The sequence below is a fragment of the Corvus cornix genome, chromosome 2, assembly GCF_000738735.6.
Source record: "Corvus cornix cornix isolate S_Up_H32 chromosome 2, ASM73873v5, whole genome shotgun sequence".
Lineage (NCBI taxonomy): Eukaryota > Metazoa > Chordata > Aves > Passeriformes > Corvidae > Corvus > Corvus cornix.
In genome coordinates, this window is record NC_046333.1 from 6,495,317 (window position 1) to 6,522,546 (window position 27,230).

General features: G+C 41.6%; 1 protein-coding gene across 5 annotated transcripts; it reads right to left on the reverse strand.

The window, feature by feature from the left end:
* Nucleotides 1-1,747: 1,747 nt before the first annotated feature.
* Nucleotides 1,748-21,124, reverse strand: XRCC2 (X-ray repair cross complementing 2). 5 transcript variants are annotated; one of them, XR_751341.4, is made up of 5 exons: nt 21,026-21,076; nt 18,697-18,846; nt 16,555-16,636; nt 7,579-10,996; nt 1,748-7,059 (listed from the first exon to the last, which is right to left on the reverse strand). XR_751341.4 is itself a non-coding variant. In XM_019283170.3 (5 exons), exons 1-5 carry the CDS (start codon nt 21,062-21,064, stop codon nt 7,052-7,054), a joined length of 372 nt encoding a protein of 123 aa, XP_019138715.1. In that variant the 5' UTR covers nt 21,065-21,076; the 3' UTR covers nt 1,748-7,051. The 5 variants fall into 5 exon arrangements, 3 of the variants coding, with proteins under 3 accessions (XP_019138715.1, XP_019138714.1, XP_010393152.1); XR_751340.4 differs by having other exon boundaries at nt 7,504-10,996; XM_019283170.3 differs by having other exon boundaries at nt 7,579-7,671.
* Between the last annotated feature and the right edge of the window lie 6,106 nt (nt 21,125-27,230).

Below are 27,230 nucleotides of genomic sequence, written 5' to 3' on the forward strand. Positions count from 1 at the left end.
CTGCTTTGTCAGCCTTCCCCAGCGCGTGTGCTGGTAAGAAAGCACAGCCCTTTCTGTTTTTAAATGAAAACAAATTGCTTTCAGGACCTTGGATCTGAAGAGGGGAGTGTCATCATGTGTCCAACACAAACAAAAAACCGAGCTGAGCCAAGACCAGCCCAGTGCTTGTCTCCCATTCTCTGGCTGTAAACACAAGAGACTCCTCTTGGCTTGTGTGAGAGTGGGAGGGAATGCAATCACAAAGCAAAAAATGTTGTTTCTACTTGATAGTTTAACGTCATGTAGGCAGGAGTTGTGCTTTTCTACTGAGCACACTATTCTACTCCATGCAGTCTTTGAATGGCCTGTCCTTGTAGTAGAGGAAAATAAACTGAGAGAGGAAAAATACAGCTACATTTTTTCTGCAACACAGATACACTTTGTTGGATTTTTTCCTGAGTGCAACATATGTACCAAAAATACCAGTGTGGTCTTAATGCCATGAACACCATGACTGATGCATTTGGTGGGAAAGGGCTCCAAGTCACTGGGGCATGGAGAGTACAGGGGGATGGGGACAGAAGATGCTTAGATTGTGGATTTTGATCCAGAACAAGGTGGAAGGGAGTGCCAGTCACCACAGGCTGGGAACAGGACTGTGCTATGAGCCTGTGGATACCTCTACAGGCTTCAGAATCACAATGTGAGACAACAGCCACTGTCAGCATGGCCTGATGTCCTTCTCCAGCCACCACCACCTGGCTCTGCCTCTGCATGTGCTTTCCTACACCACAGTATTTTTTTCATGCCCCATGTTCTGAGTAATTTGGGAAAGAAGTAGGAAAAAGAAAGAGAGCCATATATAATGATTGTAGAGTTAATGGTGGATTTCAAGTTCCTAGGTGGAGGAATAATGGATTAGTGTTGAAGTCTGGTTCAGTTATGTATGTTCTGGCAGACACAGCTGGAGGAAACCTTGAGGTGTAGATGAAAAGTCCATTTTCACTTTGTAAAGATGTATGCACAGCCTTAACTTTAAGGGTATAAATTTTCCCGTTGACTTCCCTGGAACTATTCATGCATTAAACATATGCATGAGCCTTTCTAGAAATAGGGAATATAAATGAGGCTACCAAAATAGTTAGCCAGAAATACTTTCTGTACAATGGAATAGAAAAATTTACAAGAGGTGTGCACATAGGAGCTCTTAGGAACAGATAAATGTAGGCCACACTGTTAAAGGACAGAGCACGTTGCTTGTGTACGAGGGTGTTTCCAGCTACCTATAGAGCAGACTGGAGTGCAGTTTGCATTCGTTACGTTAATTAAGCAATTTACTGGAATTTAGCATGTGGCAGATTGGCAGGAGGCAAGTTTAACTTGGGTTGTGTGGCTGAGATCCTTTCACTGCGTTGACAACCTCAAGTCCTGCCAACAGAGAAGCACACTCAGTGCATTTCTGCTGGTGGCTTCTGTGCTAAGTCCAACTTAAACAATTCCATTGGGGCCTGACAAAGGGAATGGATAAAAATGAAAAGGACCTACATTACTTGAGCAGTCTGTTGTGGGCAAGATATCCTGAGTCTGTTCATAAGTAATGAATTTTCATTCAAGGAGTAGCTTCCCTGGGCTAGCAAGAATTCTGTTAGCTATTAGCCCATAATTATATTTTTAATATTCACACGGGAAATGTTTCTATTTTTAATGTCTGTAGCTGTTTCTTCACATTGTTTTTCTTGATAGGTTTATTGTCTAGGTTATGTTGTAGTCATCAGCATTTAAATCTATAGGTTGTTCTGGAGTTACCATGGCCTCTTTGGGAATGTCAGCTACACAAACTTCCAGCAAATAAGCAATATTGAGACTTGAACTTGTGGTTGGAGAACAACATGAACCCAGCCTACACCACTATCAAAACCACTTGTTTGGCGAAGCTGCCCTATACCCAAGCCTTTTAGACCTGTGTTTGTTAAACCACCTTAAAACAGACCTTTAAGTTTTGCTGTTTTATGGCAGAAGCCTGGGCAAGTCACATCCTCAACCATCTTCTATGTTTCCTTTGATGAATTAAAAATGAATACTTGAACAAGACCATCAACTAGAAGTCTGCAAAAAAGCAATTCCTTATTCAGGAGTACTTAAGGCTTTTATGCAGTTTCACAGGATTGGGGGAGTTTGGGTCTTTGTATCAAGACTACACTCTGACCTCTCTTTTCTTCTGTATTCAAAACCTAATGTCACCCTGCCCAGGATTATCTGGATTTGCTTTTGCATATCAAGACCAATGAACTGGTTAGAAGGAAAGCTGTGGGGAAACAAGGCAAATCCAAAATGAGATGAGGCTCCAGTCTCTACTCCAGTTTCCACTTGTATTTATTCTGGTTTCCAGCAGGCTTCTTTTGGCTAAGACAGATTTACTGCTTGAGCTTTGGCACAGTGTTTCAGACAGGGAGGAGATCTGGGACAGGAGACCACAGTGTAAGAAAATGTACCTCCCATTCAGTTTTCATTAGACAAAAGGATTTCTCCATTGCCTTTGAATGTCCTCTTTCGTGCCATGATGGCTTTGCAAGATGAAATGCCTTCTGTTCTATGTGTTGCTGTTGTTCACAAGAACTCTGGAGGCAGCTAAATACATGTTTTTGTCTGTGTATGAATTAATATTTTAGTGTTAGTACATCCTACCCCATAATTATACTGAATTGGTTTTGGAGAGTCTGAAAGCCTACCTGCTTCCCAAAAATAATGGTTTTGGCTTCAAATAAATGACAGGACAACAGTGACACTGAAATCATCCAGAGCAGAGAGTAGCCAGGACCAATTTTACATACTGGGAATTCAGCAGGTTTTGAACTTTTGCACTGGTATTTGATAATTTCTTATCATAACAGAAAGCACTTTTGTTTGTGTCACCTTTGTTGTCCTAGAAGCTAAACCTTGCTCTTGGAGAAAACAGGCTGTAGGATCAAAAGATCTGGAAAACCAGCCTTGTTATTCTGTGTCTGCATTTTTATAATCTTCAGGCTCTAATTCAGCTGTGCTGTACATGTAAAAGTGCAAATTCAGAAGGAATAGTTCAAAGTTTGACTTTTGGCTTTCAGATCCTGCAGAATTTTCTTCATATCCAGTGAATTCATTTAAACACCTGTCTGCAATCCTGCCTGCTCTGTGTTCTAGCACTCCCTCCTACTTTTCCTATTGTCTGTGGTATCTTTGATCAATCCATGAGTGGAACAACACTGTTAAGGGATGCACAGCCCAAACTGGAGTATAGTTTTAGTTCAAAAAATAAACCCAGAGAATGTCCTTTTCTTACCTTTGGGGTAGAATACCACACAAACTCTGTCTTACCAGAAAAGGAAGTATTGGGAAATTTTGTTTCCTAGAAGAGTTATTAGAAGCAGGAATAAAACCCAAACCAACATGAAAAAAAAAGCATGTTTTGTAATCTTGACACTCTGTTAAGCTGCTCTTTCTTGTTAATATTTGGTTCATAGCCAGCACTGCCATGAGGGTTGGGTAAAGTGTCACTGAGACTGCTGGATGCAACCTCTGTCCTTCGTTCAGAGCAGGAAAATGACTTGAGCTTCTTTACAAAACAGAAGTGACTACAACACAAAACACAGGCACGAGATCCCACCAGAGCAGAGCCATGAGCAGAGCTATGGAATTTGATCAGAATGCAAGAAAGGGTTTCCTTTAGTGGTGTCTGTACTCCGTGACACTGATTGGGAGTCACTGGCACCACATGCAGGCATTGTGCTGCTCTAGAGAGAAGCAGAGCCGGCTCTCCCTGTGCCAGGAAGGATGCCAGGAGCAGTGCCCTGGTCCAGGAGCCATGCTGGACCTCCCAGCAGGTGTCTCCAGGTGATTCTCCTTTGGGCTGTGCTGCAGTGCTCAGTCACAGGGGTGAATTACTGACACTGGTGTGAGCTGATCTGCAACCAGCAAAGACCTGAGAATGTCAGAAATTCCCCTTTCCATCACTGAGAAAGGTTGATTTGCTACTGTGGCATGGTAAAAATCAGGCATATTAGGATTGCCTTTCTGAGTCCAGGGGGTCTCACTGACTCCTCTGCTGTGGTGGGAGATGGAATCTTTCCTGAGCATCCAGCAGCCAGCAGTGGATCATGGATACTCTCTGGCAGGCACCAGGCAGCTGAGGCCTGCCTGCCTCCAGCTAGCACTGACTGCTCCTTGATTTAACCACACCTGCGGGAGTGAAGGAAAGAGCTCAGCCAGTTGTTAGGATATGGACTTATGGAATCCCACAGGACATTTCCACAAAATTGACAACTGTGCTAGTAAGTACTTTTTTGTGTCTGCTCAAGGGACTGAAATGTCTAAGTTATTATCTGCAGCAGGGACTTCAGGCTTAATAGGCTCAGAGTGCTTGTGCAGGCCATACAATCAATGGGAAGGGGCATGTAGTGTCAGGCTGCAAGATTTGTTGTGAACAGGATTGCAGAATAATCATATTTGGAATGCTTCCATGGATTTTAAAGATGGTGAGTGAGCCCTTTCCTTTAACTACATGAGCTATTCAAATTCCTGGCTCCACTGGCTTCTGTAACTTCACTGCCTATGCAACTGGTCTATAGCATTTGCTTAGGGGATTCATAATTTTTTTTTAAAGCATCATTTTTTTCTGATGGGTGAAAATACAAGCACCTTATAATTTCACAAAATTTTATTGTCAGAAAAGTGCCACTGATGCTTATGGTAATTGAAATGCAAGCAGTGGCAGTAGTATCACTGCAGAGCCACTAAGTTAAGGCATTAAAATAAAGGATAAGGGAAAGTTCAGCCATGACCTTCTAAGTGAATGCTCCTCATCATGGGCAAGACTGCTCAGCAGGGTGGAGACACAGTGGCCTGCCACCAGCTTCCTGCTTCCCAGAAGGGGTTGAACTGTGTCCCATTTCCAGCTAGAAGAAGCTGTGACAGGAGCTTCCAGTGGCAGTATGTGCTGTTCCACCAGGGCATGTTGATAGGAATTTGGAGGAGCAAAACAGCAGCTCTGGTGGTGTCTCCTCTCCAGCCAGGTTTTCCTCTTCAAGGTGGCCGCAGGCTGCTCCTGAAACCCTGTGACCTTTTTAGAGTGTGCTGTTTCCAGCTAAGCCATTCTTTGCTATTATGGGCATTTTTCTACAGGCTCTGGAGAGAAATGGAGCCCTTGCCTGCCAACTTTTGTTGACCAAATGGCTCTCCTGTTTCCCATACTTTAGCAAAGCCTTGAGGAATTTCCCAAACAGCCTCCCCTCTTCTCAACCCCTTCCCCTCTCACTTCCCTCCTTATAGAGGTAGTGGGATGGAGACAGAATTGTCAGTGATGGGAGTCTGAGATGTGCCTCAGAGACAGCACTGCCCACCACAGCATGGTCTTCTCTATCAGCAGTGTGAGAGTGTGCAGTACCTCTTAAGTCAAAATTCCTGTTCATCCCATCACAGGAGATGGAGAGTCTGTTCCTTGACCTTTGCCAAGCCACCTTTGAGGCCTTGACTTCTGTCTGCCACTGCAGGAACCTCACAGCCTTGCCTGGCCTCTTTTTGGAGCAATGGCCTAAAATCTTGTCTCTCTTATACTCAAACCCCAAGATTGCTTCTTTTTCCTATCTCCCCCACAGCTAGGAGGTCTTTAGCACAGGCCCAGCGAGATGTATGAGAAAGAAGCCTGGCAAAAGGTTTAAATTAACTCTAGTGGTTGTGCCAGCTCCTGCAGAATGAGTGCCAAGATCCAAACATGGCTGTTCACCAGCATTTGGCAAGGCGGTGACATCTTGTCACCGCTATCCTGGGGCACTGAGGCCCACACAGGTACAACGACCAGCTGGCTGGGGCAGGATGCAAAGCAGGGTGAGAAAGCACAGGGAAGAGTGCCAGGCTTTTCCAAAAGGAAGTCACAGCCCTGTTTCTTCAAAATCATCTACTCTAATGCGACATTACTCCAGACTGCCAGCAGAATCAAGCCTCCACAGCTATTTACCAGCTACACTGACGTGTCACACAGGTTCAAGCTTCCCTATCTGGGTAGCCCAGTCTGTGCTGGTAATAAAGAGTGTACATAAACTCTCAGCAAAGGAGAAAACTACTCACTTTCAGTGAAGCTTAGTCCTGCCACAGAAAGCTGCAAGAGTGCTTTGGAGCTAAGTGCTGACTGTTGGGAAGGTGCCTAGAGCTGGAGGGAAAAAACCCCCAACATAAAAGAGGAAGTCTGTTTTTACATTTAATTCCTCCTGGGTCCAGAAAAGCAGGGCTTTATATTTTCATTATAAATAAGCTATAAAGCATTTATACAGTGGAATCCATATGGCCAGGTGGGAACTACCTGCAGGTCATCTCTAGTCAACCTTCTCTTTGAAAGCATTACCATACTAGACACATCAGCGAACAGTTCATGGGTCCTTTTGTCGCATTCCACGTTATTCACAGCCCAGTGCCACTCTGCTGTCTTCTCTCACACAGAAGGATGGCCAGACCTTTGATTTCAGAGACTGCTGCAGGGCATCAGTTCTCCATCCAGATCATGCACATCCATTGTACTGATGCTCCTTTCCCTGTCTGAAAATTTTTTCCATTGCCAAAATCTTCCAAGTCCTTCCAGTGTTTCCCCCTTTCTGAAACACATGGGTCCTGTGTTACTCTGTAATTGTTGGACACCTTGCACTTGTCTGCAGCTTTTATACAGGTGAGAATTCACTGCAACTTCCTACACCAGCTGGAGTTTGGTGCTGTGGCACAGCTTTCTCCTGAGATGGGTGGTAAGTTTGGCCTATGGGTGGTAAGTTTGGCCTTGGTGATGGCAAAATGACATTGCCCATTGCCCCAGCGTGGTATCTGCATATCAAAAGTACAGTTGAATAAAGAGGTTCAAGAGACGTTTTATAAGAGCAGCCACAGAAAAGTAAAAAGTCACATTTCTCTTCAGACACAGTCCAAACCTGCCGTACAGCTGCCATCAAAGTGGTTATTTCTTCTTCCTTTGTCCATTACTCTCCAGCAAAAATACAACTGCAGGTATGTTTCCACAAGAGAACATTTATCTTCTGCCATTTCCAAACTCCAGGGAAAATTAAGCTTCTGAGATTAGTTATAGAAGAAAAAGGAAACTTGAATTTTATGTGCAAGTACAAACTTAAACCAAGCAAACTCTTATTTGTATTTTATTTGCTCTATAAAAAGTCTAGGAATACAAAGAACTTTTAACTGAATATAAAACTCAACATTTTCTTTCCATGTGTCCATAGAAATATTAGTTTAGTTGAAAATAAATATAAAACCTGCAAAATACCTTAATTTCATTTTGCTAAGAAGCTCTCTCATTATGAAAAGGATGGAGGAAAGGGTGAACTAGTTCCTCTTTACTTCAAGCTTGCTGCTTTAATTCCATGTTGCATATGAAGCAACAAACAAAAATTCTAAGGAATGTAAAAAGTTCCTGTGCCTACAAAAGCCTTAATAATACCACCCTGAGCTGAAGAACAATGGCACTGACATGAAAGGATTTTCATTTCTAAGAAATACCTGGCTAAATCAGAGTTCAGGAATACAAGCATTCCATGCTCTTCTGCAGGGCTGATTTAGCACAGACGTACTAACCCGAAACGTGCTTCCTGCCTGGGAGACTGAGCTGCAGCAGCTCAGGGCACCCCAGGTGAGACACTGGGCTGGAGACAGGGCGGTACCTCAGGTCTAGGTGAAAGAGGAGAATCTGCATTAAACAGAGTATTCCAGGTATAATGCCACATTTCATACACTGTTCCTGGCTCACAAGGATCAATTGCAGTCTCCACTAACTACAATCGGTACAAAATTTTGCAAAAATTCTCCACTGAAGAAATGGCAAACCCCATTTTTAATACTCACAGAGCATTAAGGTACAAACAAAATTGCTGCTTCCCAGGTTCTTTATCAGTGCATCTTTCTGAGACTTGTATCCTAAAGGTTCATTTTCCCAAATGCCAGAGGATGAGGTCAGTGCACTCCCAGATTATGCACTGCCTATCCCTCCTGCAGTATTACAAGGATATGCAGATGCTCAGCACTTCAGAAATCCAGGCTTGCTATACAGCTAAAACAAATGTGCAGAGCATGAATATTACAATTACCAGAGAATTAAAAAAATCTGTCTGCATTCAAAGTAAAAATAAAACTGGGAAATTTCAAAATTTCCTGAGGTGTTCTTTTTGATCAACTAGAACTTTGGCTTCATTTTAGTTTAGGCATTTCTATAATAGTACAATGCAAAATACAAACTACATTGTGAATAATATAAAAGCTTTTTTTCCAGACGGGAATGCCAGAATATATCCATTGTTTTTTTCTCTCAAGCATATTCTTTAGCAAGTATGATTTTATGAAGAAGTTAATCATCAGTGGAGATGTATTCTCCAAATGGAAAGTGGGGCTGGTTTCTTTTTTTTCTAGTAGAAATTACATAGTCCTAGAATTTTCAGATTTTAAAGTGCTCTAGTTGTACTTGAATTTTCCCATTCTTTTTTACAAAAAAATCAAGAATGCCCTTTATGATTATTTGTAGTGGAAGTGTCTATTCATGGTGAACCATCTAACTTGGGTCCACTAGGCTGAATGGTTGTTGTATGTTTTTTCATGGATTTGTGTACTTATGCAGGTTTTGAAATAAAATACATATTGGTGCTGATGGATTAAAAAGCACAAATGAAATGACATTCTATAAAATCATCAGCTCTGGGGAGATGTCGAAAAGGCAAAGTTCACTTGTATCAAAGAACTGATGGCATGAAGAAGCAATCAGATGGAAGGTTTAAAATGAGAAGGGGAAAAAAGGAAGTGTTCTCATAGAAAGAATAATTAAACTGAACTCATGGTGAACAGACACGGTGGAACCCAAGAGGGTAACAGAACTATACACAGCTGTGATTCCAGACATACATTCAGCTTGAAAAAGCTGCTTCAGAAGTCAGGAAATTCAAAGGTAAGTGTCTCACAACAGTGGTTTTTAGGCATCTTCCTCAAAAAGATACTGAGTTAGATACTTCTTCTTAATATGCATTTTTGTTAATAATCTCTTCAATCTAAACTATAAAACGTGCTGTGCAACATGACTGAACAAACATCACTGTGAGAAATATTTCCCCCTTGTTTGAGTAATTTGAATTTGTAAGCTAATGTAAGTTTTTGTATTAAATAATGTACTGTGTGCAATTTTCTTTCTTGTAAAGCACTTTGAAGCTTTCAAAGGGCACTTCTAGGTTCATAAATAATGTGGTGTTCTTTGCCAGAACTGTAGGGCATTTCTCATAAGTTCTGAATCTTCTTTGCCAGAATTGCAACATGTGCATGCCAAATCCTGCACACAAATGTTCTACATGTGGCAAATACATATTGGTAAAGACCAGAGGCATGGCATTCCTCGATTTCTTAGAGAGAGTGGGGAAGGAAAAGAAGTGGGAAGGAATAATGAGGGACAGCAGAGAAAAAAAAAGTCTGTGCATGATTAAAAAAAACGCCTAACAACAAAAAAAACAACCTCCACTCCCAAAACATCCCCTAACTTGCACTTAATTATTTTCAAAAACTAAACTGTTCGCTGCATGCAGCACAAACTCACACATATCCTGCACTGGGTCTTTACTTTTCCTTCAGTCATCAAAATCAGGCCTGTATTTCTTTAAAAGATGGAAGATTCTTCAATGCCAGCTGTTTGTAAGGGTCAGAACACCTGCAATCCCTGCTCCTCTGAGCACTTGCTAATGTAAATGGAGAGGTTGAGAGCTTGGAGAAGCAGCACAGTCAGGATCACCGCTATTTAATAGGCTGTGAAAATGAATTCTCTTCTTCAGGCAAAATCGTGACTGCATTTCTTATGCCCAAGGCTACAGGGAATAAACCAAGGCCAATGTTTATAAAGAGTGAACTCTGGCCTTTTTGCAACCTCTGCCACAGACAAGCAGACTCCTACTTCTGGAGTGTGGAAGAGGAGTAGTTTAAAGCAGCAAGACTCAGAAATTCCAACGGGCATTTGGCCACATCGGTTAGATTGCTGAAGGATACCCTAAGTTTAATGTGTCTTTGGTTACCATTTTCTTGATTAGGCACAAACAAGTAATGTCAACATTCCTCTATTGTTTGGACTGAACTGCTGAAGTAATTCAAAACTTTTACCATTCCCCGCCCTTCACTGAATTTTAAGAAAATGGTGACAACAATTATTAATCACCCAGCAACAACCAGCTAGTTGAAAAGTTACTAAAAGGTACTTAGACCTAATCAGGCCTTAAGCACCAGGATTTGCTAAATGTTTACCAAATAAACTGATGTTAAAACTGAACTCCACATTCTGCAACGCTAAATGAACGTTTTACTATCTGGTTTCTTTTGAGGTGGCAAGAAACTACAGTAAAACCTTTGCTGTTGCCAGAATTACACTGCTTAGAGAAAAATATCCTGTGGGTTACCATTTGCTGCCATGATTTACAGAGATATGGTCTGTAGTCTGTATCAGTTTCATGTGGAATTTTTAAAGGTAAAAAGCTTTCTGCAGAGTTTGCAGATTTCTGCATTAGTGTCTGTGTTGTTGCAAAGAGGATCAAGTGGTGCTGTGTCACAAGCTTTTCAAGGAAGTTAGCACATTTCTTCAGGTTCATCTCCTGCAAGGTAAGACTCTCCCCTCCGTTGCTTCTGTCTATCCAATAAAACGCTGATAAACTGTCTAAGAGCAAAACACAGAGCGAGGGGTGAGCACAGAATAGGTTTTCTAGAGAGTAGAGAGTGAGGAGTAACTGAGTGCTACTATTGCAGCTCACAAGGAAAAGCCTTCCCAGGCATTGCTTTATCGTTTCTTCTGTCCCTTGTGCCAGTCTGTTCTCAAGAACAGTGACCAGCCGGAGCATATCGAAATGGTAATCTGTGTCAACAAACATGACTTCTACTTCCAGTCCTCCTTCTGCTTTGGGAATGATGCAGCGAGCTATTAGGTGATAAAGCATTTCTGTTTTTCCTGTCCCTTCTGGGCCATGGAATTCAATAACATCTCCTGTTCAAAAACAAAGCAGCATGTTGTCAGGTAAGAGCATTTACAGCCCAGTGTCAGTTTTCAGTGTTTTCTGAACCAACACTCACTATTCCATAAACTGAAAAATGCATTTTAGAGAGTTTGATATTAAAAAAAACCCATTTAAATCCTGGTTAGCATCTACCAAGAGGTATTTCAATTTTCAAGAAAGGCCTCTAAAGTGAAGTTAATCAGCTGTGAGCAAAGGTTGTAAACCTCTGCCAGCAGCAGCTAAGAGACTTCTATCAATAAAAGGTTGACAACTGGATTTCATCTGTATCACTACAGGCAGATGAAGGCAGAAGAGGAAGCTGCTCCACAAAAGCGGCTAAGAAACCATCTACATTATGCACACACAATTAAGAAATAACAAAGTAGAGGACAAAACAAAAAAAATCTGACATATTAGAGGTCATGTCACATAGATGTCACATGCTGCATGTCACAAGATTCCTACAGGAGTCTGTGACTGGTGAAGAGAACACCACTAAGTTTATTTAGCACTTTTATTCTACTGTGGTGATAATAATGTGAAACTGCCTCTTTTGAAAAGGGAGACTCAGGGATTCCTTCAACTCCAGGCAATGCCTCTGTCTGAAGCAAAGGATCTCTGTTCATAAAAGGATTCAGCCTAATTACCTCATCCATGTGGGTCATAAAATACATATCATAAAAATTTAAAATGTTAATTAAAAACAGCATTACGCTTCATTAGGAAACCAGTTTTTTTGTTGAATGTGAATGCAAGATACTCTAAAGCCTTATCCAAAGTCCTCTGATTTCTTGTATCAGAGCAAGACTCTAAAAAAAGTTGATTTATAAGCAGTTCTTTATAAATTTCTAATTTGGGGAACTGGATTATTTATTTATGAGATTTTGGATTTCAGGCAGAAGGGTAAATACACACAGTAAGGACAATCACACAACTGTAATTGTAGGAAGGTAAGAGACTTCCACGGCCTTGGCAAGTGCAAATGGCGTTACAGCTTTCCATAGGGGGATGCGAGAGTAGAGAATTAACTGCAACTTTCCTTAAACATGTTCGTGCCTGCCCGAGTTAACAGGGTTTTTCAAGTCACTGCTCAGCTTCCAGAGGATGTCCTCATTCACAAGTGCCTATAATGTCAAGCTTGGGATGGGGGGGAGGAGGATGGTAGGGAAGAAACCAAGCTCTTCTCCCTTTGCAAGTGTTAAAAGCAATTTACACCTGATGTGACAAGTCTGTCCATTTCAGTGACACCCAGAAATACCATTTCTATGAATTTCTGATACTTTGAAATTTATTAAAAAGCTTGACTGCCTCCCAAGCCCTTACTAAGCTGTTCTGAATGGCCCCCTCGCTTCTGAGAGGAAAAATGACTACATTTCCTGGGACATAAGTTTTTATTTTCTCTTCCTGTCCAGAGGTCGCAGTGTCCAACTCTTGACACTTGCAGCCAGTGGCTCTGCTGTCACACAGCCTGTGCCAGAGATATAACCACACCCTGGCAGGGTGAGATACCAGCTTGGAAGAACTACCCGAAATGTGCTGGGTAGGTCATTCCCTCATATTTTGTCTCTTGAAACATTTTAGAACAATTGCGTAAGGCAGCTCTTGTTAAGGAACGAAGTGTATCTTTTGTCACTGGCTGTGGCACAAAACTTCTGCCACCCTGACTGGCATTTCTGAATCCAGACCAGTAACTGAGTGGGCTCAACAGGCAATACAGACTGCTTCACCTGCCTTTACAGCAAAATATGACCTGTTTGATTCAAAAATTATTCTGGGAAATAAATGCTTCACTTTTACCATTTGAAGACATTCTAGCAGGATATCTGTGTGCTGGAGAATAACACTGGATGAGGTTTTTTTATTGGCAGAACTAATAAAACTTATTTAAGTAAAAATTCTAAGTTGAATGACAAAAATAATTCTCAGAGGTTTTTATGGTGGTGGTTTATGAATGTTCATAGTAAGACAGCCAAGCACCCCTCAGAGTTTGTTCAACACTGCTGAAGGAGATACACAGCTGCCTTGTAGTTTGACCAAGACACTTGAGTTACTCTGAAAACATTAACAGCTTGGACTGCAAGAAAACCTCAAGAGAGCTGGGGATTTCTGTGCCTTCCTGATTATCCAAGAGGCTGCCCACAAGAAGAACGGGTGCAAAACAGGAGCCATTTATAGCAACATCTATAAATGTAGGGTTTCATTGAATTAGCAACCAGGGTGTTACAGTAAGATAAGAGGGGAAATTCATTTCTCTGGATCAGAGAGGACAAACCATGACACAGCAAAGGAGGAAGGGAGGCCAGCAACATTTTCAAGAAGCCTCTGACACCCTGACAATAGGTCACAGAAGAAACTGAGTGATCAGGACTAGCATCATCCATTAATGTCAAAACAACTTTGAAAAGAGGATTAGTAAAAAGATACTGTCACAGGATGAGAACAGCCTGAGAGGGAGAGCAGGAACAGACATTTTAACATGGAAGAAAGTTAATGGGAATTTTTTCTATTAGAATTAGTGTTGGCAGATGTTAAACATATCAGTAGATGAATGTTCCATTAGCTTGGCAAAACATGCAGAAGACAAACTAATTGGGTTAATAAAGACTTAAGTTTGTGAAGATTTAACAGATGGAGATGGATGAGCAGAGTGATTTCACATGAAATTCGGCACTGGTGAATTCAAGAAGTAGGTTTTAAGGAGTCCCCCAACACACTGCCTGGCTCAGGGCAGCTTGAATTGGCCCATTATGGACAGACTAAAGAGAACAATAGTCCTGCTATGAATGTGCATACCGGTTCAACTAAATGATGCTGCAGAAATGTAAATATTTATGTAAGATTAACATATTTTTAGCTGAAACATTGTGCTCAGTCCTGGTCACCAATTTGGTGTTATCTTTTGAAAGAGAAGAACCTTATTTTCGTCTGTAATCAATCCACCAGCAAATGCTGGTTAAACTATTTTCTGACACTGCAGATACAAACAAGCTGTTGGAATACTCAGCAATAACTTTGTGTGTTTCACATTGTAGGCTACCTTGAAGTTCCTGGGCTGGCCATTTTGTGCAGAAGCTGTCACTAATATTTATACCATTTATAAGTGAAGTTGAAAGGCCTTATATTTATTCCAAGTTAATGCTGGGTGTCATGCTATTGCTGAACATCAGAGCATTGCACTGACACCCACACCTTCATGCCAGTGGCACAGGGGAAATATGACTGGCAATAGTGGAAGATTATTTAATGCTTGTGTCACTTTTGCTCCATTCCAGAAGAGCTTAAATGGTATGTAATTAATGTACTTATGTGTTCTTAAATATAGCAAGTCCATCATAATTAGAAGCAGTGGTTAGAATATCACATTAATACCTATATTACCTCTCCCTATTTTACAGTACCCCGATATGCAAGTCATGAACACTTAACTAAAATGTAACCTTTGGATAGTTTATTGAGACTTCATATATTTGTTTGGTTTAAATACCATCAGAAAAAAAGAATAATTTAGGTCTTTGCATTGCTTTAATCACAGCATTTTAGATGAAGCACTGTTCAGTATGGACTTCATGGGCAACATTACAGAATTCCACAGTGACACACTAAAAGTCAAGCTCATGACAAATGGAGAGGTAGGCCTTCAACAGGGATTTCAGACTGAATAATGAGAACACACATCAAAATAACACACGGGCTCACATGAATGCTGTGGTATTAAAAGACAAAGCAAAAACATAATAAAAGGTGAAGTCCATTTATATATATACAGCTAAAGAGCTGTGCTAATATGTTAGGCAGCTTCATTAATGTCAGCCAAAAAGCATGACCAATATGGGTAATAATTGATACCATTTGTTGAAACCAGAAGAAAAATACACAGGCTTCAAAAGCTCAATGACTGTTGGCACTCTTTGGCACCAGTGATGAATTTTACAAGGTTTTCAGCCATCTTAGAACTGAGGTTCTGGAACACTCTTTGGACAGACATGAACAACCTATAAAGCTTTAAGAGCAAAGCAGATAATTTGACATAAAATTATGTAATGCTATGGACTGCAGCAAGGGCAGTTAGTGATCCCCAAGAAAACTTCTTAAAGTCTGTTTGACCAGCACATAACCAGTTTAGTCTCAAACAGTGCATAAAGTTGACTAAAAAATAACAAACATCCAGACTAAAAGATCAGCATTTTATATTTATGTTTTGAAAAAAATACAGTAATATCTCATCTTCTAAAAAATTAAGAATTTGAGAGCCCTGTGAAGCATATACCAATTTCACTCCTGGCCCTTAATTCTTCTAGTGAGTAACACAGCCATTCAGAATTGAGAGTATTTAAATATTCCTCTATGCTCTGCTTGCACTGGCTTTAGCAGTATTTCTCCACCCTTTATCTTTGTTATGTCACATTGGAAACTTCCAGGGCAGGAATCATGTACTGCTAAAGCCCACATGCGTTCTCAAGCGCTGCAAAACAATACACAAAGAGTCTCACAGTGACTGCATTTGTAGACTAAGCATCATCTCTCATCCAATTATCCTGATTCTTTTTATTGCTTTTTCTGCTATTTCTTCTGAACCTTCTGTATTTGTGGGGATTAAAACTGCAGATAAGCGTGCTGCTAACCACTGAAGCCCTATACTTGCCCTATGAAATCCACTCATTCATACCTAAATTCCACAGCAGTACCTCACCAGTTGATCCTTACAGTTTGCCACTCATATGCCTATTTTCATACATATTTTTAGTCTTCTGTAATCAGAGTTCTCTCTTCCATTGTGAAATTAATGAAATTTCACACAATCTGGAAAATAAGTCTGACTTCCTGAATAGTGTGTTAATTTCTGTTTAGTTCAGTAATTTCTTTCATTAAAATATCCAACCTTGATCTTAAAATTTCTTGGTGTCATTGGGAGGTTACCTGATTTCTCCAATCTTAAATTCAGGTTCATTCACTGAAGGTCTCTATGAGCCATGTTGATCCTGACATTGTGAACTCATTCAACTAATTAGTACCTATTGTTTATGAAGTTCTATCTAAGTATAATTAGGATTTTTCAGGCCAAGACTGAATGGCTTGATTACTTGGCTTTATTGAAAAATACTGTTTGCTCGTGCCCCTTACCCTAACTTACCCAGACAACTCCATATCACTGAACTCTTTGCTATTTACTGAACCTCACGTTCTTTGCAAATTTCTGCAGTTATGACTTTGTGGTGGTTGTCTAGACCACTGATTAAAAAAAACCAAAGAGGTTTAATGACAGACTCTAGAACAAACTGCTGTAAAACTATTAGACACTGACCAACGTGCTTGGTATTTACTCACACCTGTGTTTTGATATGCATAAAGTAGATTTTAAGGCCTATTAAACAATGTTTGGAATGGTGACTTTGTATTATTCCATTTTATCTAGTTTGCATAGCTACATCAACAATTAAAACTCTGATCTAGGGCAAAATAATTTACTTGTATACGTATCTCTGTTACATTGCTCTGAGAATACTTTTACATGGATATTTTTCGATTAGTGGGATAAAGACATTTTTACCATGGACAGGAGATCCTTCCTCAGCAAACAGATAAGGTTCGAGATTCTTCAGAGAACTTCTGCCCTCAAGTCGTGCAAGCAGCTTTTAAAGAAAAGATAAAGAGCCATGCTGTCAACTGAAAATAATGGACCTTGGGAAACAAATTTAAAGGATTCTAAGAACTGACAGTTTTCCATGACAGTCCTATCGAGAGATTAGCCTGATTTTAAAGATGTTTTCATAAATACATATGGAAATGTATAGTCTGTACTACAGCAACAGAAGGTTCTAGCCTTACAAACAATGAGCACACAGATTCAGTGGCAATGAGGACTGGGTATATGAGGAGAAGTAAAGCTTAAAAAGCAAAGGCTGCTCAGGTACATTACTGAGAGGAACTGCCTCCGGTACACTGCAGTGCTGCCCATTCCAAAGAAAAAAGGGAAAGAACATCATTTGTAACAACCATCACCTCCAAAAAAAATACTGGCTGAGACGTGAAACCTTACCCATCATCAATCCCTCGAGTCAGCCTCTCTGAGCATTTATAAGTAAAACCATGTGCATTTCACCTGAAAAGTTACACAGGACTCCTCTGGGCTACAATCCTACTATATCATAGTTACTTGTTCAAACAGAGTATGGATTAAGAATGTTCAAAAGTAATTAGTCACCAGTGGCTCTGCAAGAACCTTTCTAAAGCAAGCTTGAATTTGTTAAGCAAGTTCTCCAAAGCCCCTTGTAAACTAAGTCCATTGTAAAACTAATTAGTTCAAAGATCACGGACAGTTTCTTAAATTGAGAGGTATTTGCATAGCAAGTGGATAGGTATTCACAAAACCTGTGTTAGTAGTAGTTCTGGCACACTGTGTAAAGCAAGAATGAACATTTCCCTGGTACTAGAGCTGTTATTCCCTACATGTATTAGCACAAATGGGAAAGGACATTATTGGGATGCTCAGTGTCACCAGAGCACGTACCCTGGTGCCAAATACTACCTTCTCCAAGGCACCCAGCTGTCATTTAAAGATCTGAACAAAACAAATCCTGTTCAGTTTTATCCCATCCTCAAGACCAAATGAGCAGTGAGCACACACCTTCAAACAACTGCTGCCTTCTCTTGCTTTCCTCCTTGCTAAATCCATGAGCAACATTTGCTCTGAATTGTCTTAAAAGTTCTTTGAACAGTTGTGTGTGTGTGTTTGCCTTTAACAGTAAAATAAAACTCCATTAAATGGCCCTGAATTTATTTCAAGTGGTCACAATGGGAATCTAAGTGTGACATTACCATTGACATTTTAAGAGTCCCTTCCATTAACAAAATGTCAGTGTGTTTGCCTTGGCCTCTTCACACGTATCCAGGAGAGTTTTCTGACTTGTCCTCTGAAGGGCCAGAGTAACACTTGAATTGACCTTGCTCTGGATCACCAGATCCTCCTGTTACACTTCACACATTTGTGCAGCACAGAAAACACAGAGTGAACTCTTGGAAACCAGCAGGGTTTCATGATCTGGACAAAGCAAAAATCCAGATGGACATATGTACACAAGAATACAGGAACGTAACTTGGGGTACATGAACCAGCAGCTCTCAACTACCAACAGGGCCTTGGCACACCCTACATGTGCAGCTCTTCTGTGCAAGCAGCTGCCAGGGCCTGGCCCTGGCCCCCAGCAAGGGGAGGGACCACAAATCTCTCACCTCTTCGTTGGCAGTGGAAGTTGAGAGAAAGAGGAAAACCACCACAGGCTGCTGCTTTCTGATGCTCTTCACTTCTTAGCAGAGGAAGCACCACTGTGGCACTCAGGGATAACAGGGGCTCAATGACGGGTGCTGCTGGGGCCAGCAGTCACAACTACTGCTGGCCTAAACACATTTCTGCAGCCTCCTGCTCCTAAATTAACTTGTACATTAATAAATACATCCTCTGCAGTTAATTTTTTGTGGAAACCATGAGCTGCTGTCTCCTCTTAGACTATTAACTCTTTAAGTTTACTGTGAGAGCTTTGGAAACACACAGTAGATTGATTGCTATCGTTTAAATATGAATCTGCAGTTATTTAAATGACAAGTTTATATATTAATTTTAAATAACTACAGGTGCTTTCTCTGAGCACTGCTCATGTAGGTAATTTATGGTAATTTGCTGATGATAGCGCACCTGTGTTTTTATCAAGCTTGTATTTACTTCCGAGTTCTGAAGCAGAATCTCCAAAGGCACTTGCCTCATTAGTGCCATGCTGGGAGCAACGGGGTTCCTGGCAGAAACAGCCAACAATTTTCCTTCAACTCTCACAAAGGTTTGTCCACACTGCAGCAGAAGTGATGGAATCAAAGATGAGATGAGACACTACACAGGCATCCCTCCCCTCTGCCCACATTACAGACATGGACAATATGGGCTGTTCCAAATGGAGCAAGAGCCACCTTGGCTCTGTTCCAGGGGAGGCATTTCCATTTTGCCTTCTCACACGTTCTTCTGGAAAATGAGAGGGGGAGAAATCTACAGCATGTGAAGGGAAATCTGAAAGGTGAATGTCAGGTGTCCCAAGCTTTGTCACAGACAGGGTACAGAATACAGCAGTACAGCACCACTGGAGAGAACCTTGGAGTGGGAAGAGCTTAGAAAAAAATCCTAAGTCCATTTCAAATCCCATATTAACAGACTTCAGATTCTATAATTGAACTGTAGGTGCTCATTTCTTCCTCCATAAGCCTCTCTTTATCTTCTTTTACAGAAAACACCACCTTTTAGCAACCTGCTAGTCGTAGGTCCTCACTCTTAGGTGTTCTTTGAAAATGTAATTATGCCAGCAAGAAACTGCACAGATGTGCAGTTACACGAAGAGAACAAGCTGTACAGCAAAAGCTCAGCAGCAGCTGGGTTAAATGTCATTAATTGCAAAGCTGATGGGACTCAAATATTTTAACTATGCCTTTTATAATTTATCGTCCTTTTTATAAACAAATACGTATATGGACAGTTCCACTGACTAATGCAAGATGTGCTCATACTCTGTTGGGTTCAAGAGAGCTGTGCATCAATGGAAGCACACATGTAGGTCTTGTCAGCAATGAGAGATTACTTCATTAAAATGTTAAAGAAATTCAAATTAAATACTCCAGCTCTGTTAGAGGCTGTGAGCTAACCTACAGGCTATTTACACATACAAACCTATCTCAAGTACTAGACAAAATTTAATTCTCAACCGCTATAACCGCTCTGACTGAACTTTTGTAAACTTTGGGCATGAAGACGTATGCAAGCTATTTGTCATTACTTTTATTGTGATATAAGATGTTTTGCAAGAAGCTCTAATCTGTTGTATTAATTACATTCAATAATAAAAGTATAACACTGCAGTCTCAGTGTAACTCAGTAAAATCTGACTTTACGCATGAGGCTATTTGAGGAAGTATTGGTTTAAATTAAGTGTTTTCTGTTTCAGGCGCTTTTACAATTTTTTTTCCAGACACTGTATTCATACACTGACCTCTCTTAACCCATTGGTTGTCAACCCCTCCCTTGTTCCAGGCTGGATATCCATCCACTGCAGGCAGTTGATGCCATGTGCATTCCCTGTTCGCACTACTCATGTGGACAAATAAATGCATTTACCCCTTGGACACACAGTACATCTCATGCCCTTAATTCGTGTCTATTTGCTGATAGTGGACATCTGGTTCTAATTTTTCTTTTTTTAAGTGCCAAAAGGGCTTAAAAGCTCAAGTCCCCCTAAAAGCCACGCAGAGCTTTAACAACAAATAAATTTTATCACACATATGTTTTATGTGAACTATTCAGCATATTCTGGTACAGTTCCACACAATCTCCACGCAATTAAGTTGCTGATTGCAAGTGGAAGTTTCTCACAAATAAACCACCCAGAAGGGACAAAACCCCCTAATACAACAACACAACAAAACTCGGAAACTCAAACCTCTTTTCTCCTAAAGAGGAGGAAAGCAATTCCACCTTACATACTGTTTATTTATAGAATCGTAAAGTCGGAAGAGACCTCTAAGATGATAATAGTTCGAACCTTTAAATCAAACCTTCCCCACAAGTATTTTTCTTCAGGCATCCCCTCCAACACTTGGGAAGGGAGCGCGAAGGAAGTATTTATAAAACAATTACCGAGACAAATCAAGCAATCTCCCCCCGTGCTGCAAGAAGCGCCCAGGGCAGGAGCCCACCCGCATCCCGACACAAAGGCAGGACAGGGACCCACGGGCCCCTGATCCCTCCGGGATCCGCAGGAAATCCACCGAGACAGCCTCCGCGGCGTTTCGGGGGGTGGAACTCCCTCCGTCCCTCCCACACCGCCCCCTCAGGAGGCCCCGAGGGGGCTCTCCCGCGCCCGCCCCGTGGCGGTGACGGAGGGAGGCTCGGCGCTCCTCTTCCCCCCCGGCTGCGGCCTCGCCCAGCGCTCCCCGCCCGTGTGCCCGGGCCGGGGGCTGAGGGGAGCAGGGCGGGGGCCGCGCCTCACCTGCGTGCCCGACTCCGCCCCGCCGAACGCGTCACCCATGGCGGCCCTCGCGGCTCCGCGCCCGCCGCCGCCGTCCCGCAGCGCCCCCGCTCGGCCGCGCCCTCTGCGCCTGCGCGGCTCGGCCCCTCGGGAGCGCGGGGTGGAGCCTGCCGGCTGCGGAGTCGGAGGTTCGAGTCCCGCCTCGGGCTCGATTCGCGGCCCCCCACACGCCCGCCCGTCCTGTGCGGCTTGGGATTCCTTGGACACCGCCGGGAGAATCACAGAGTCAAATAGGTTGGAAAAGACCTGTGAGGTAATCGAGTACAACTTATGACCGAACACTACCGTGTCAACCAGACCATGGCACTGAGTGACTTGTCCCGTCCTTCCTTAAACTCCTCCAGGGACGGTAACTCCACCACCTCCCTGGGCTGCCGGTTCCAGTGTCTAATTACTCTTTCTGAGAATAAATTCTTCCTGATGTCCAACCTAAACCTCCCCTGGCACAGCTTACAACCATGTCCTGTCATCCTGTCCCAATTTACCTGAGAAGAGGCTGACCCTCACCTGGAGGCAGCTGTTTATTTATTTTTAAGGACCTGTCTTTCTATAGGTGTGTGTGGGTTTTTTCTGCTCCTGCTGGAAAGGGGCAGGTGGCTGGGCTGGTGTGACTCAGGGGATGGTCCTCTGTGACACTGGGGTAGTTGTGACTCAAGGGAAGCTCGTTCACGGGGCTGCAATTAAACTCTTGACGCCTGCGAAATTGCTCTTTGCCAAAGCCAGCTATCAATTATGACTTAAATTAAAAGGGGTCTAGAGTATTTATAATAAGTCTCTGGAATGAACTGGGCTTGTATGGTGTGTGATGCTCTGGGGCAGGAGCTGATGGGCAGTGGCTCGGTCACATCAGCAGCCGTATGCCCATGGCTGGTAGCAGGACCTGCTCCTCCCAGATCACGGCCCGTCCACTGCAGTTGTGCAACCTGGGCAGGCAAGAGGGATGGGCACAGGGAGAACATGGGAGAACCTGTTTGTGTTTTCCATAGGCTAAATGCAAAACCAGCAGGATAAGAATAGCAGCTCCCAGTATCTGCATATCAAAGAGCAGTAATGATATCATCCCTTTGGGTCTAGTGAGGTTATCGGTGATACTGCACGTCCTTACAGTTAGGAGGAGAAACTGGTGGTGAAACAGTTCTCTGTTTCTTCAAAGAAATCATGTTTGTCTATATAAAAGAGTTTCTACTAGCATGCACCGCAATAGAAAATCTAGCCTCAGATGCAAGGCATCAGCTTTGTTTACTCTTTCAACCCTCTTTCAGCCCAAAATACGCAGCTCCAATACAAAACACACTGTCATTGCCACTTGACTAACTCAGGTGCTAGATGGATGCCACCAGCTAGATTTAACTCAATTCAAGTCTCTAGTTTCAGTGTCCAGTCTTAATTCTGCTCATTAAAGTACAGAAGGGAGATGGTCACTTTGCACAGCTGAGTAGTCTTTTTCTGTGTATGGATACACATGCCAAATTATCAGGAGCATGGAAGGTGGTTCTCTAGTGAGAAGGTCTTGGATGACTGCAGGGAGTGCACAAAAATGCAAGTACAATACTTTTGGTTTCATTGTATTGAAGGAAGTTTCTGCCTTGCATTTTGGAGGAAGTCAACATAAGGGACAGACAACTTTAAGAGCTGCATGTCTGACTGTTCTTACAGTACCTCAGTGGTCTGGGCCACGTTCCCTGGAAGAGTTTAAAAGCTTTGTTAATTGGTAGTGATTGCCCTTGAAGCTGACTGAGGAGTGACCTAACCCAAGAGCAGAGTGGACTCGCTGTGACAACAAAGACTCTACACACTGCATCAACCACATGATTTTTTTCTTATAATTACAGGTTCTTTGTTGCTCTTCTCCTCTAATTAAAGATGTTGCACTAATTTTTAAAAAGTGATTGCTGCTTGAATTTAGAGCCATAAAATATACAACACAGATAAATGCCAGTTGACTGAAGCCCACTCCTACCTCATCACTTACCACTGTGAGTGTCCCAGTAGGGTTCTGTGGGAGCTCTTCTACTGCTCAGCTGAGCACAGCTTTGGCATTACAATCTAATGCAAAATGAAGTATCACAGTTCAATGGAGACCAAGCAACAAAGATTCAAGAGAGAGAGGGTAAGATCATAGAATTCATCTGAGCAGCAGCAAAAAAAAAGGATATTAAGGATATTTAATTGCTTGAAATAGTACATAATAATTAGAAATGTGTAAATCAAATACACTGGTCACCTTGATAGGCAGACTGCACATCAGCAGTCAGCATTGCTGGCATCTTACCACATTTTGTAATATTTTATCAAAGCTGTCTGTATAGTTCTCATAGTTCTTTTGTTTGTTTGTTTGTTTGTTTGTTTTTCTCCCTGCACAGTAAACCTCTTCATTGACCTTGCTCCTTTAAAGAAAAACAGTAACATAGGTAAGGAGAGAAATTCTTTAGCACTGGTATCAGCAGAGCAAGGATTTTAATTGCACCTTCTATTTTCTGGGCTTCTGGTAGGCTTATTTATTTATTTATATGTATTTATTTATTTATGATTCATTATTTCATATTTTTCTGTAGCATTTCTGAGTGATAGTGGGCGATCCAGGAGTACAGATCCCACCCACCCCTTACTCTTCCTTCTTAAACAGCAGAATCCTCCTTAAAGCACTACAGCTCTAAGTAGCTCACAGTATGCAGGGTCTCCATGCCCCAGCACACCTGTTTCTACAGGCAGAAAATTAGTCTTCCTTTGTTTGGCATGAGGGGAGCCTGAGGGGGCCCCTGGAGCCACAGCACTGCTCATGTAGCAATTCAGCAGCAAGAACAAGGACTTTCCTAATAGCAGAAAGATCAGACTCTAGGGGTGAGCATCTCTGCCTTTATGAAATGTGTCTTCTGGAGAAAATTCCTCTTTCGTAATCTTGATTTTGAACATCTCCCACACTGGGATGCTGTATTTTCCACTGCATGTGTTTAAGACCTGCATTGTTGTGAGAAAAAATGGCAGTGCAAGAGAGAAAGATATTTTAAGTGGAGTTGCAGAGAAAAATTACTTTTTATTGTATTTTTAAAAATTATTTGCTTATTCATACATTCACTATTGTTGATTTCAGCCAACATAAGGAAACTGGGATGGGTTCTGGAAAAGGAAGGACTAGCTCAGGTGCCCCAGGGCTGTAAAGAACTGAGTCTACTGTATATATAAACATCTAATTTGTTTTTAAGATGCAAAGTCCTACATTTAAATTGCCAGTTGGTCTACAATAGTTTCAAGAATTAGATTATTAGACTTTAGATGCCAGTCTAAAGAACTAACACCCTATCCTGGGACAAGGCCTGAGGTAAGAGCTTAAACAAAAGAGGAAAAGCATGAAGAAAACCAATACGTTGACAGAAAGCTAGATTGTGTGAAGATGTTTGCAAAAAAATCACATCAAACTTTTATACTTAATTAAGTAATAGCTAACTTAGAAACTGGAATGTAAATGCTTCCTTGTTTGAGCGTTTTTTTTTTTTTTTCCAGCCACAGAGATTTTGCTCCAACATAAGCTTCATAATTTTCAGTGTATTGTCACTTAATGTTCCCTCACAAGATCTGTGTGGGTGCCATTCCAGCACAAACCAGCTCCAAACAGATCTTCTAGCTTGAAAACAGTTTGTTCATATAGTTGAACTAAACTCTTTCAGTAAAGTCAATTGTTGTTTCCCTAATTAATGTCCAGGTTCTTAAATACCTTAATTCCAAAGGTGACAAATTGGCTCTCCCAAAAGTCATTACACAGAAGAATCACTCCCAGAAATAAAATAGAAAGGTTTCTAGTGGAGTCTTATCTCCTCCTTTGTGTAGTAATGCTCAAACTCCAAAAGGTTTACCAACTAAAGACCACCTCAAAATTGAAAGCAGACCTAAAAAGGATTAAGAATAATAACAGTAGTAGTGGTGGTAAGAATTAAGACTTAAAGTATGTGTTGAGTCTCCATGTAGTGAAGGCTGTCGGATTAGTTGCGACCTCCCTGTTGTGTGACTCCTCCCGTTTCACGGAGCTGATTTCAGCCTCGCTGTTCCAAGTTTCTCTCAATGAGTGAAGTGATCTGTCACTGGGTTTTATTAGATTTATTTCTTTTATTTTTTAGAGCAGATGGCTGATTCTTTTTACCTGGAGAGCTGCCACTTTCTTTAGATGCATTTTGGGCTTTATGGTAGTCTAATTTATCTGTTTATTTGAGAAATAAGTAACCTAAATTGAAAATGTGTTATAATTTCACTGACCTCAGAAAAGCTGATAGATTTGCTGCATAGATTTCCTGAATTTTGTTGAAAAAATAAAGGCAACCCCACAAAGAGAAAATAATTTAATACATTGGTAGTTGGACTACTAGCCATGAAAAAGCAAGTCCAGGTCTTTATTAGTTCTGGCATCTGTGATCATAGAATCATAACATGGTTTGGGCTGGAAGGGACCTTAAAGCTCATCTAGTTCCAGTCCCCTTGCAGTGAACCTTCCAGTAGACCAGGTTGCTGAGAGCACCATCCAACCTTGCCTGGAATAGTTTTATAGCCAGTTGCTGGATATTCTGCTTTACATTTCAGCTTGCAAATGTACATCAGAAACAAACTTGCTCTGTGTAGCCATTCACCTTTATTTATGTCTAGATTTCTTACTTGGCTTTCATCAGCTTGTATTCCTGAGCTGGAATTAATTCTTGTCTGTTTGTACCATGTTGTCCTTCTCCTGGAGCGGCTTCTGTCCTGCCTGAATATTTCTGCTCTGGCTCACTGCAAAGTTGCCAGATACCTCTTGCTTGGACTGGGTTTGTACTGGTGACCTGGCCAGGAGTATTTTCTTGCTTGTCTATGGGTGCAGTTTCAGGTTAGCAGTAAGTAAGTAAGGCTTACACGTGATTTGTAAAGCCACTTTCATAGCCTGCAGTGACTACAGATGAAGTTCCTCTTTGAGTGCTTGAGCTCTGACCTGCAGCCCATGGAGGGAGAGGTCTTGTGTTTGACCTTGTGAACCTCCCTCTCTGCCTGTACCCCACTGATGGGAATAAAGCAAATTTTGCCTCAGTCAAACGTGCTTGTGAAAATGTTCTCTGCCTTCTACAGTACAGTTCAATGAAGAATGAATGATCTTTCTAAATTTTGCTCCTGTGGGTCACCATTTGCTTGGGTGTTGATGCCCGTACAAGCCCCAAGTTTTACAAAGAATCCAAGCAGGCACTATGACCCTGCTGAATAATTCATACAAATCCTAGACCTGCAATAGGAGTGAATCAGTGTCTTAATTAATTAGCTATTTATGCTCCCCCAGGCACACTACTAAAAGGTGCATCCTTTAGTGGGGTAGTTGGCACTAAGTTCAAGATGACTGGTATTCCTTGGCGAAAACAAACCACAATTTGCCTGTGTGGTACAGAGAACTAATGGTACATTTGAAGTGTGCTTTTCTAACCAAGAAGAATAACTGTATAATCCAGGCCATTCCTTTTTTTTTTTTTTTTTTTTAACTGACTAGGGAATCCCCATTTTACCCTTTTTACACAAATTTAGCATTAAAGTTTCTGTTTTCTGTAATCCCCATGGACCTCCTGTCAGCATGGAATATACATCTATTTCTTTTCTTTTTGATCTTAACACTTGTAAGTAATAAATAATTGATTGCCCCGGGAATTCTGGGAATATATTCAGCCTTAAATTGAGCACTAAACTATTTGCAAATGTGCTTAGGCACTAGCCCAAAAGATACATCAAAAGAATGTCAATGGATATTGGAAAGTGAAGTGCCATCATATGTTGGAATTAGGAAGCATAAAATGTAAGTAGAGAGATAACACTGTCAGATCTGCTGCCAGTAGTAATAGAAAAAGGTATGTTTTTATAGAAGGCTATAAACTGTTTTTCAAGCTAAACCAGACTTTTACCTCACTCCAGACCGTATTCAGGGAATGCCTTGTTTTTGATTGTTGTCTTAAAACTGGGACTTGACAGTGCACTCCTCCCAGAGATACCTAAAGCTGAGCCTGAACAGCCTGTGAGATCCATCTGTCAGAAAGACCTGGGGTACATTTACTGCAGTGACTGCCCATCTTTGGCACTGCAGACAGGTTTTCTGAGGCAGTCTGATTTCACCATGGCTCCAAGCCCCCATATAAGCTTGCTCAGTAAAGCTGACCAAGTCTGTGCTGTT

What these genes read in the sequence shown, in the direction of transcription:
- XRCC2 (XM_019283169.3), bottom strand. Translation starts at nt 21,064, where the DNA reads ATGGGTGACGCGTTCGGCGGGGCGGAGTCGGGCACGCAG. An exon ending in GGGCGGAGTCGGGCACGCAG is followed by an intron (nt 18,847 to 21,025) that starts GTGAGGCGCGGC and finishes CTTCTGCTGCAG; the next exon opens with TGTGGACAAACCTTTGTGAG. An exon ending in GGAAGGATCTCCTGTCCATG is followed by an intron (nt 10,997 to 16,554) that starts GTAAAAATGTCT and finishes GTTTTTGAACAG; the next exon opens with GAGATGTTATTGAATTCCAT.